The sequence below is a fragment of the Labeo rohita genome, chromosome 4, assembly GCF_022985175.1.
Source record: "Labeo rohita strain BAU-BD-2019 chromosome 4, IGBB_LRoh.1.0, whole genome shotgun sequence".
NCBI classification, from domain to species: domain Eukaryota; kingdom Metazoa; phylum Chordata; class Actinopteri; order Cypriniformes; family Cyprinidae; genus Labeo; species Labeo rohita.
This window is the reverse complement of record NC_066872.1, coordinates 1,993,707-2,006,061: the sequence shown is the minus strand read 5'-3', so window position 1 is coordinate 2,006,061 and position 12,355 is coordinate 1,993,707. Positions and strand designations below refer to the sequence as shown.

Sequence of the window (12,355 nt, the reverse complement as noted above, 5' to 3'; positions counted from 1 at the left end):
CAGCATAGCAATCAATAAGATCCTTCTCTGCTTTCCTTGTACCCAGATCCATTGACCACTTACTCTCTGCGATTTCACTCTGCACGGCATTCTCCCTCATGGTGGGCATTGTAGCCAACTCTCGCACCCGAGACGGCACGTGTAACTCTGGCTTCATGGCGATCCTCGGCTCTGTCGCTTGCAGTGATGGCTCTGGCTCTCCAGAGATGACATATGAACATAACTTGTAGACCCGACAAAAGAGGACCACACAGACAGGAACTTAAATGCATGGGGTAATCAGGGGAACACAGGTGCATAGTATAACCAATTAGACTAAACGAGGACAGGAACATGACCATATACAGGTACACGGGAACAGAAACGGGTGGAAACACAACAAGACAGGTCCATATTCTTGACACTCTGACACTAGCTTGCTCTATTCCTTTTCTATTCGGTTTTCTTTTTATTTATTGTATAATTTAAAAAAACCTTGCTATGTGTACTGTATTAAGCTAACTGAGACTTGTCATAGTATTTACATATCATTTCTCTTTTGTTAATTTTGATTGCTTTCTTTTTCCTAATTTGTAAGCCAAAAGCGTCTGCAAAATGACTAAATGCGAATGTGTGTGCACTTGCATGGGTTAAATGCAGAGCACAAATTCCAAGTATGGGTCACCATACTTGGCAACACATCCTTTCCGTTCCTACTTTCCAAACTGTTTGTAATTTTGAATCTATAAAGTAATAAAAATATATGTAAAAAGTATATTTAAAAAAAAAAATCTGTACAGAACATGCCCCCAACCTGCACTATGTTCTTTTTTTTAATCTACTTACTTTTGCATCCCTGCTATTACTGCAGGACATTGTTTAAACATTATTAAATTCAAATCCATATCTCACCAACATGATCTCCAAGCAAGCAAAAACATTTCCCTCTGAATAACAAAATCTTGGGAAACCAACCCCATTTATCAATAAAATTTAAGTATTGTTAACCCTCTGGGGTCAAAGCCTGCACCGCTGCGTTATGTCTTGTATTTTCTTAATGACCACGAAAAACTCATTATCTCTAACACGATCACGCCCATAAGCTGATCACGCTTTTCACATTTTAAACAACCATGTGAGGCATGCGACTTGTAAATGCCCACATCACCTTCGTAAACAAACGTTCATCGTACAGAGTTCATCCTGGCAACTTTTTGTTTCTGGAAGAAGACGAGTTAAAAGGAATAACCCAGAATTTACCTCAGAAGAACACAGCTTCATCCAGATGAGGATATCATTATGATTACTTGCATCTGTTGTTATTGTGACAACTTGTACACATTTTACTACTTAGACTCAAACTTTAATTCCTGACTAAATGTATGAAATCAAGTGAAACATTATGAAATGTGTCATTTCACTGATTAAATGTCCCACAATGCCAGGATGTTTGTTTAGTGTTTTGTAACATGTTTAGCCACAAGATATAAAAGTGTTATATCTACGAATGTTTGGTGCAAAGGTGTGTTACTGTTCCAAGTCTCAGTGTTCAGATCAGTGTTTAATTATGTGTCCTTGACCTACACTGTGTATATTTTTATTATACGGTGTTGTAAAAAATACAAATAATAAAAAAATTATTAAAATTACTCTCTCTTACCTGCCTCAGTCACATTCATATTGATGGGCCATTATGGAAGGCCCTTTGTCTCTCAGGTGTGAATCACTACATATTCATGGTCATTGTCACTCCCTCGCATGTGGCCTTTCTAACACAAAACATGACTTGCATTGATTTTCACATTATTTTGTTTCAAAAACACTAGTTTACCACATCCAGTTCTCAAAAGTCTTATGAACAAATGTTCTGAATGTGTTTTATAGCCTTATTTCAGTGACTGAAATAATTTTAGTTTTTCACTAACCACACAAAAACATTGTTTTCTCAAAAACACAAACATGTACATTCATGATGCTCATATATATAGTTTTGTGACTGGATGAGAGCATCGATTCATGTCTGTCTGGTGTTTTCTCATATATCTTAAGTCTTTCTAATAAATACAAAACATGGATGAACTCAGCAAACTGCCTGTGTGTGGTCTTTTTCGGGAGAATCAAATTCAATAACCAGAAGGGGGTACATATTTACAATTCTCAAAATAAAAGAACTGAAAAAAAGAGAGAGCAAGACCCAATCGCACATAGTATATGCACAACAGCTGCAAAAAGAAATATTCAACCCACCGAAGATTTTAGGAATTTATTAAAGTTTTTTTCAAATAGGGTCTCACATTTGCACATCTTAAATTGTCTTCCTCCGGAATGTATGATTCCTGAAATTGTTTTTTTTTTTTTAATTTATTGTTAAACTTTTGCCACAATGAATAGCTCACCACATTTAAGGTATCTTTGATGTAATTCCTTCTTTAAGCTTGAAACTCTTCCCATACTGAGCTTAAGGGTTAGGTTTATCTGAAACTCTATCCACACTGATCCCATGTAAACAGCTTCTCTCTGCTCTGAATTCTCGTGAGCCAGATATGGATTCATTTTCAAAGAAACTTCTGCAAAACTTCCACATGCTTGGCAAGTAAGAGGTCTCTCAAGTATGACTTCTCATCTGAACTTTGAGGTTTGTATATTGACTGAAACTTTCTCCCTGGTGTGAATTTTCATGTGCCTATTGAGAATCCCTTTTTTAAATAAACTTACTAAATAACTCACACTGTTGGCTGGTGAAAGGCTTTTCTCCAATGTGAATTCTCATGTGAACTTTAAGGATTTCCATGTTGATCAAATCTCTTTCCACATGACGGCATGAGTAAGGTTTCTCTCCAGACTGAATTCTTATATGTCCATTAAAGCTTCCTTTTTGACTGAAAGTTCAGTGTGTATTATCATGTGGTAATCAAGGCTTACTTTTCATTTGAAACATTTTCCACACTGTTGGCAGGTAAAAGGCCTATCTTCTGTATGAATACTCAGGTGGAGTTTAAGGTTTCCATGTTGATCAAAACTCTTTCCACACTGAGAGTATGTATAAGGCTTCTCTCTGGTGTGAACTGCCTATTGAGAGTCCTTTTCTTACTGAGACTTACTCCACACTGTTGGCAGGTGAACGGGTTTTCTCAAGTGTGAATTCTCATGTGGATTTTAAGCTTTTCATTCTGACCGAAACTTTTTCCACACTTTTGGCAGGTAAAAGGCTTTTCTCCAGTGTGAACTATCATGTGGACTTTAAGATTTACATGTTGATGAAAACTCTTTCCACACTGAGGGCATGAGTAAGGTTTCTCTCCCGTGTGAATTCTCATGTGCCTGTTAAGGCTTCCTTTTTGAGTGAAAGTCTTTCCACACTGTTGGCAGGTGAATGGGTTTTCTCCCGTGTGGATTCTCAGGTGCGTTTCAAGCTTTTCATTTTGATCAAAACACTTTCCACACTGATGGCATGTGTAAGGCCTTTCCCCATTGTGTCTTCTCATGTGCTTACTGAGAATCACTTTTTGAGTGAAACTTACTCCACACTGTTGGCAGGTAAAAGGTTTCTCTCCAGTGTGAATTCTCATATGCCTGTTAAGGCTTCCTTTCTGAGTGAAACTTATTCCACACTGAGGGCAGGTGAAAAGGCTTTTTCCTGTGTGTAATCTTATGTGGTAATTAAGGTTTGCTTTTCGCTTAAAATGTTTTCCACACTGTTTGCTGGTAAAAGGCTTTTCGCCTGTATGATTTTTCATGTGAATTTTCAGGTTTCCATGTTGATGAAATCCCTTTCCACACTGAGGGCATGCGTAAGGTTTTTCTCCTGTGTGAATTCTCATATGCCTGTTAAGATTTCCTTTTAGAGTGAAACTCTGTCCACACTGTTGGCAGGTGAATGGGTTTTCTCCAGTGTGAGTTCTCATGTGTGTTTCAAGCTTTTCATTTTGATCATAACACTTTCCACATTGATGGCATATGTAAGGCTTTTCCCCAGTGTGTCTCCTCATGTGCTTACTGAGAATCACTTTTTGAGTGAAACTTACTCCACACTGCTGGCATGAGTAAGGTTTCTCTCCAGTGTGATTTCTCATATGCCTGTTAAGGCTTCCTTTCTGAGTGAAACTTACTCCACACTGAGGGCAGGTGAAAGGGTCCTTTCCTTTGTGAATTCTCATGTGGGCTTTAAGGTTTCCATGTTGACTAAAACGCTTTCCACACTGAAAGCAGATGAAACAATTTTTTTTCAACGCTTTAACTCTTTTTTGCGAAAAAGTCTTTTTAGTCTGTGAGCAATGGAAAGATTTTTCTTCAGTTATGAAATCATGATGGTTCTCATACTGATCTTTCTCTTCCATTTCATTCAGTACTTCATTCTCCACTTTAAACGCTGGTGGGTCTAAGGCAAAAAAAACCAAACAGACATCAATAACTTTTTAAACATATAAAACATCATAACCAACAACATGTGTTATACATCCTTATACACACTAAGCTTCTGAAAGTGGTGTAGCATGTAATTTTCAGCATTTTTTTAAGTAATTGTACCGGCCAGCCCAACCCTGATCCTTTATTTTACAGCAGATGTCACTCAACAGTCATGCAGTAGGTGGCGGTATGCACCTTCAAGTACATTTGTTTAGTGACATTGAAAGAAAAAGAAGACACTCAAGAACTAGTGAGATCTGTTCTAGCACGTCACACATATTCTAGCTTCCATGTTTAGCATGTATGATTGTCCCAAATCACTCAAAATCAGTTATATACTGTTTACTTTTATCTGCCATCAGACTATCTGAGACGTCATAAAGTGTTACTGTGGGTTGCAAATTGCTTTGGACTTGACTAAAAGAATGGCATTCTGACACAGCGAGCCTCATGCTTTCTAACCTTATTTCCACTTAATTTCCACTTTTTTTGGCATTTTGCTTTTGTGTTTGATAGGAAATGAAGTGGGAGGGGGGAGGACGGGATCGGTAAAGGTAGGGTCCTATGATTTCCGTCATGTGGAAAACACGAACAGAATTGTGTAATTCAGTTATGAAACAGAATCAATAGTATAACTCAAAGTGTTATGAAATCTGCCAAATTTGGGTCAGATAAATGAAAAGTGTCTGTGATTAAGCCACCAAATTTTAATTAAAATCCTGCCTGTTCTTTGTGTCTCTGTGAATGAACAGGCGCACGATTTGTCTACTACACTCATACTGAAGTGTGCGTGATATTTGCAGTGTTTTCAGCCTCTTTTAGCTCAATATATGAGTACATGAACGTGCTCTCTAAACCTGTTGTGAGAGTCACTTAATGAGAATTTTACCATCTCTTGAGAAAAACCTGCTGATAAGGAATCCTGCTATCCTCCAGTATCTGCCACACTAGAGTATTTGCACATCATGACTGGAATTGCTCATGTCATGCCTGCCAAGCTAAAGCCTGTTCATGTCATGCCTGTTTATCCAGGGCCTTTTCACGTCATGCCAGCAACTCCTGGACCTGCTCATGTCATGTCTGCCAAGCCAGGATCTACTCACAAGATGGCTGCCTCTCAACAGCCTTTTCACAAAATCACCACCACTCAAGAGGCTCTTTGTAAGATGATTGCCATGCCCCGGCCAAGATGGCCACCACTCCAGAGCCTTGTCACGCCATGGCCACCTTGCCAGAGTCTCGCCATGCCACGGATACCATACCAAGTTTTCCCTATGGAATTTTTTGGGAGAGAATATAGTAACCAAGCTCCTGTGGATACAGAGCTTGGGCCAGGACTAATGAGACTGATTACCAGTGTGATGGACCCACCACTGATGTCAGTGCGAGCAGTTGGCATCCCAGTGGTCACTACATTCTCAGGTCTGGCAGGGCTCCCTCTGTGTACTGCGCTGCCCGTGATTGTGGTTGCCATTTTGAGTGTGTGGACTTTTCACAAGTCTGTCCCAGAGGCCTCTCCTGTTCATGAATCCGCTCCAGTGCCTCCAGCGGTGCCAGCTTCCACTGCAGAACCTCCTGAAGAGTCTCGTCCACTGTAGAACCTCCCAAGGTGGTGGTGCCCACTCATGAACTCACAGTCTATCCTGTCATGCCCATGTAGACTGTTCATGAACTCACTGTCTGTCAAGTCACGGCCATGGAGACCATTTATTAATTCACTGCCTGTCCTGCTGCGGCCATGGAGGCCATTCATGAACTTTTTGCCTGTCCTGTCATGGCCATGGAAGCCGTTCATTAACCCAGAGTCTGCCCTGTCATGACCAAAGAGGCAGTTTATGAACATTCTGCCTGTCATGTTGCGGCTATGGAGGCTGCTCAAGAATTCTCTGCCTGCTCTGTCACGGTCCATGTCTCTGCTCCACCATGGCTCCCTGCTCTGCCTGCTCCACCATGGCTCTCTGCTCCTCTGGATCTGACCTGGTGAACTTCTGCTCCATGGTTTCACTGTCTGCCTCTGTTCGATGGCCCAGGTCCACTATTGTTCCACTGTTTGCCTCTGATCCAAGGCCTAGGACCTCCATTGTTCCACTGTCTGCCATGGCCCAGGTCCTCCAGTGCTCTATGATCCAGGCTCACCTCTGCTCAATGGTTTAGACCTGCCCTTGCCCCAGGGCCATGACTCATGGTCTTGCCCAGTGTTCCACACTCCATGTCATGATCCCAGTCCTGTTCCTCTTCACAAGCATGGCCCTCCATCCCACCCCCTTTTTCGAATCAGCACCACTGCCTTGTTGGGTTTTGGGGTTTGTTTGGGCATCTGGAGCTGTGTCTGGAGCTGTTTGGGCATCATGGTTCCTGTCTTTTCATGTGATTCCCTTGCCCTCTTGTTATCCTGCTATTGGTTCCTTTGTTTAATGTTTCATGTCCTGATTGGTTGTTCTAGACATGCGTCTTGTACCTCATTGGTACAAGACCTTACTGAATTATTTCATATCTTGTACCTCACTGAATTATTTCATATATATAGCCCTCATGTTGCCCTTGTCTCTCGTCATGTGTAACCTGCTGTTGGTGAGTTTGTCTGTTCATGCCAAGTTAATTCTGCTCTGCTAAATCAAGTCTGTTCAAGTCAAGTCTGTTTAGATGATGTTTTTGTGTCTTCGTTGTAAATAAACTGCACTTGGGTTCATCACAACTCGCCCTTCAGTAGACATCTGTTACACAAGGTAATTCAAATTCCAACTGACTGAAGGCATTATACCAGCAGACTATTATTAACTATAAATGATCTGTAAAAACAACAGCAGCTTTCAGCCTGTCACCATGATGCAACATGTAATATCAGACATACAGTAATAGTTCTTCAGAGGTTTTTTATTTGCTTGAGCTTCTTTTCCTTTGTTTTTTTGATGTAAACATGAATGCGTTTGACTGTTGCACTCGCGTCTCTTGCAACATCTCATGCATGAAAAGGCATTCTAAAAATGTGCTGCTCAAGCTAAAAGAACTTTACTCCCATCTCCTTGCATGTTTTTCTTATTCCACTACCCGTGTCGCATCTTTGTCAACAAAAAAGCGCATTCATTTTTTTTTCTTAATTTTTGCTGTCACACCACAGGACAAATTTATGGTACAGTTCAGTAAAAAAAAAAAAGTGACAAAGTTAGTGACCCTTTATATTTCCTCAAAGATCAGACTTCATACTACATATACCAGAGGTCTCAAACTCAATTCCTGGAGGGCCGCAGCTCTGCAGAGTTTAGCTCCAACCAGCTCCAACTCACACCTGCTTGGAGTTTCTAGTAATCCTTAAGACCTTGATTAGCTGAATCAGGTGTGTTTGATTAGGGTTGGAACTAGAATGCGCAGAGCTGTGGCCCTCCAGGAATTGAGTTTGAAACCAGAGCTGTAAACGTATGCTTTTTTTTTTCTTTTTTCAAAAAAAAGTTGTTTTTTTTACTGCCTATTTGTCAACTACCCATATACAACATAGTATTTCTTAAGAAAAAAGGATAATTGTTTTATATTTTTTTTTTTTTCAAAAAAGTAACGCTAGTTATTTTTTGTTTCCTTTATGTATTTAATTCCGTTTTATTAACCAGTGTCTTTGCTGCTGACCTTTGTTGATCCAATTCAACTATAATAATAAGCAAAAATGACTTTTGATTAACTAACATTTGTGCTTCATTTTTCTCATTGCTGAAGAGTGTTGAACTTCCTTCTCCAACAGTTCAACTGTACAGACGTGAATTTACTTTTCCTTCAGCCTTAGACTTATTTAATTCACTTTTATAGATAATATATATAAATAAATGAATATGAGAAAAAAATTAACATTTCATAGAGCATGTAAAATTTTTAATAAATTGCTGTTAAATTGTGCAAGATTCATGATTTCAATTTATTATACTTTTATACTTTTTTATACTGTTATACTTTTTTATAATCTATGCTTTTTATTAAGAAAAATTTTATTTAACCAATAAAACAGTTTCGAAAAATGAAAACAAAATGAAAAAAACAGAATCCAGAAAATTTAAAAGGGAAATAAATTTAATAACTGTAATGTACTTTAAGTGTGCACCAAGCCCTAGTAAAATAATAATAGTAATAATAATAATACAGTAAGAGAGGTATCTTAACCTGCTGCGCTTTTTCACAGCCAATAGAGCATTGTCTTTTCTAGATTTTAACCAAATGTAGGCTACTAAACAAAAGAAAAAAAAAATCTGTTAACGCTTTGAAGATATTTAAAATGTTTGCTGCATTGTTTAAAAAAATGCTACTCATATAAAATTGAGATGGAAGAGGAAAAAAAAAATGAGTCCTGTAAGACCATGTCACGTCGCATTTTATTTTTACATTCAGAAATAATGTAGGCTAAACGTGTGCGGTCTAGAAAGTTTCATCCATGTCCAGTGACCACATTAAGTTATGACTGATGTCTGATATTTTTTGCACCCTTTTAAACCAAAGCTGGTCTGTCTTATATCCTCTCGCTAACAAGCACTCGTCAATGTGAGCATCTGTTGTTGTTGCAGTCTTTGCTACTTTGTTGTTTGTCTCCTTAATTTCGTTTTCTACTGTGAAACAATTGGCAATTGTACAGTACTCGAGTACGGTTCTGACGGTGAAATTCGCATCATACACACTGTACGCTGTCCCTCACGTACATGTAAAAAATTAAGTATACCTTGGGCTTAAAATGCTGGAAAAGCAAAATGTTTACAAACATAAACAGTTGGTTTCCTTCTCCGCACAACAAATTAAACAGTATTTGCATTATATTACTTAGCCTAACACTCACACAGCATCATCCATGAGCCATTATCAGTCACAGTTTTATGTCCATTGACACGTTTATGTTGTTGGTCTTAAAATGCACCTATTATGCTCACATGTCATATTTACACTGTTCATCACCCTAAAAAACAGGATTTAAAAAAACAATAGAGTGCAACACGTCACATTACACGTTGGGCCTTTCAGTTGGGTCATTTCTCCAACAAAAGTAAGGAAAAGGGGCACTGACATAGACTAATAACATTTAGTTTCTCAATGTATCTCGTCTCAGGTTCACATAGGGTGGTGAAATAATCCTTTGACTTGGTTAAAAATAATGCATGTTTCCTGTCGCCAATTACGTTTCCATCCAGTGGATGCAGTTCTCAGCAGGGGCGTAGATTTAGGGTGGACGGAGGGGATGTGTCCCCACCAATATCCTCCGACCATTGAAATATCCCCACCAATAATTTAATCCACTTAAAAAAAAAAAAAAATTGTGCTGTCAACATTAACCTAGACACGCAGAAAGGGATAAATCACGTTCTCTCCTTGAGTCCTCCCGCCCCCAAAACACATTTGAACATTTTGATTGGCTGTGCCTTTCCCTGCTATCATGTGAGAGGCTATGGCTGCGTTCAGATACAAGCAGCGCCAAATGCAATGGATTTTTTTTTCACGTGCAAGAAGGTGTGTTGGGTGACATACATGTGAGGATGGCGGCAGCCAAAAAAAGAAGCTGGACATAAGGAGCTTTAGTCATAGGTCCCCACCAATGTCCAGAGCAAATCTACGCCCTTGGTTCTCAGAGTAAATTTCGTGTCCTGAAACGCTCGTTTTTTCCGTCGACAGCTTATAAAAAAAGTTCTGGGGTTTTTAGCTTGTTTGCTGTACACCTTGTCACACAGCAGCTTTTAAACATTGCTCTGTTTTTTGTTGTAAGTCGGAAATGACAAGGAGATGGCTTCCCATAATACAAAGTCAACACTGGATTGGATTGGGTCTGTCTCTGTAGTAATCAATTTTAAGGCATCTTCCTGTCCTTACAACTACTTTTGTTAGACAGCAAGCCAAAATAGCAGCTGATGGGCATTATACATTTATGCAAAAGTTTCATATGGTGACATTAATAGCTGGACTACAAACAAGTCATTTCAGGCAGGTGTTTTCTGTTGGAAAGTGACAGGTCATTTGTGAACAACTCATTCATTCATTCATTCATTGCGTCTGTCAGGTGACAAATTAACGAAAGATTTGGTATTCAAATAAGTTTCTCATCTTTGGTTGTATTATAATGACTTTTTAATTCATAATACGATTAAGACTGTAAGTGAACGTGTTCATTGAATTTGGCTGTTAAAACAATATTTAACTTGGAAGTAGGATCTTCTCAAGGCTGGAATACACTACACGACTTACAATCTGAGCAAAATCATTACAGAAGAAAAGCTGGACATCATACCTTAAATGTTTGAGGATTATATGCTACTACACTTTCATGTCATTCAACACATGATTACGTTTTAATAAGAATCAAAGGCATTGAGAATGAAAACCAACCTGTTTGCTCCTCAATATCTTCTTGTTTGATACTGAACACTTCCTCAATCCTGAAGTCTTCAGTCTCCTCCTTAATAACTGCCATCTTTCTGTGCGTTTGGACACTCTGTCATGATTAAGATGACAATAATTAACAAAGAAAAATAAATCCAAACTAAATTTCTGTGTGCCTCAAACAGGCTCAAAACTAGCATTACAAATTAAAGAACACAATTTACAAAGTTTCCATTTATTTAATTATTATTATTATTATTATTATATTTATTTCATAACTATATATTACGCTTTCATCAAAACATTTGCTTACAATTGCTTTACAATTGTAAAATTTGTTGTGTCCAGCGTTTACAACCAGAGAATCAGCGAAGTGGTTTCGGTTTCGCTTTTAAAAAGCTCCGTTTCTCCATCACTACTTTCCAGTGAACAATTGGTGTTTACTAAACTGATTTACGATGTATATGGAGCGAAATGAGACGCAACTTTTCTGTTACTCGTCTGTGGATGCGCTTAACTTACCCAAAACAGCGTTTTAAAATAATAAATTAATACGATGGTAACATAAGCAATAGTTAATGTATGTCATAGGTCACTACGGCGCGTAATGATTTAAATACTTTGAATGAAAATACAAACCTTTCCTCAGAGCACAGACGCAGGAGCGGCGCAGCCTCGTGACGTCACGTCGCCAGACCAAAATAAAAGTCCTGTCCACACGAATCATACAAATAATAAGATTTAATAATAAGATTCTCTATCAAGAATTTAGTTGTTTACTCTGGTTGTGTAAAGTGTAAAAGTGCTTTTCATTGTCTTCTTAGTAAAGGTTTGGAAAGAATTCTAAACATTTACGAATTTAATCTGAATCTCCATAAAATCCCATCTCAGTTTCCCCTCATAAAATGTGACCGTGGACCACAAAACCAGTCATAAGGGTCAATTTTTTGAAATTGAGCTTTATAAATCATATGAAAGCTGAATAAACAAGCTTTCCATTGATGTATGGTTTGTTAGGATATGACAATATTTGGCCAAAATACAGCTATTTGAATATATGGAATCAGAGGGTGCAAAAAAAAAATCCAAATAATGAGAAAACCACCTTTAAAGTTGTCCAAATGAAGCTCTTACTAATGCATATTACTAATCAAAAATTAAGTTTTGATATATTTACAGTAGGAATTTTACTAAATATCTTCATGGAACATGATCTTTACTTAATTTCCTAATGATTTTTGGCATAAAAGAAAAATCAATAATTTTGACCCATACAGTGTATTTTTGGCTATTGCTACAAATATACCCCAGCGACTTAAGACTGGGTTTGTGGTCCAGGGTCACAAATAAGGGCAAAAAAATCAATAAAATGTAACTTAAAAAAACGAGCGTTTAAGGACATGAAAGTTACTCTGAGAACTAAATGTAAAATGTATACTTAAAAAAATTTAAGTGCCTTGACTATAAACATTACATTGATGGTGGGTTTAAAACCTTTTGACTGAATGGGCAACTTAAAGTGCTTTTGTGTCTGTGCTGTTTTTAGTTGTATTCCTACAAATAAATATTTACGCGATTAAACAATAGGCTTTATAATGTGACATTTAAAAAAGTTGATGACTTACATCCTTTA

At 38.1% G+C, this 12,355-nt stretch overlaps 1 protein-coding gene across 5 annotated transcripts in view; it reads right to left on the bottom strand.

Annotated features, from left to right (window-relative positions):
* LOC127163662 (gastrula zinc finger protein XlCGF8.2DB-like) overlaps positions 1 to 12,355 on the bottom strand; it is a 43,734-nt gene that overhangs the window by 16,052 nt on the left and 15,327 nt on the right. Inside the window, exons 1-3 of one of the 5 annotated variants that reach the window (XM_051106959.1) lie at positions 11,362 to 11,411; positions 10,729 to 10,834; positions 2,317 to 4,357 (exon numbers count right to left, since the gene is read on the bottom strand). In XM_051106959.1, coding sequence (XP_050962916.1) covers positions 3,111 to 4,357; positions 10,729 to 10,813 — 1,332 coding nt within the window. In that variant the 5' untranslated portion in view covers positions 10,814 to 10,834; positions 11,362 to 11,411 and the 3' untranslated portion in view covers positions 2,317 to 3,110. Of the gene's footprint in view, positions 1 to 2,316; positions 4,358 to 10,728; positions 10,835 to 11,035; positions 11,218 to 11,244; positions 11,340 to 11,361; positions 11,412 to 12,355 lie in introns of those variants that run through there. The other 4 variants (XM_051106962.1, XM_051106965.1, XM_051106964.1 and 1 more) reach the window with 4 other exon arrangements.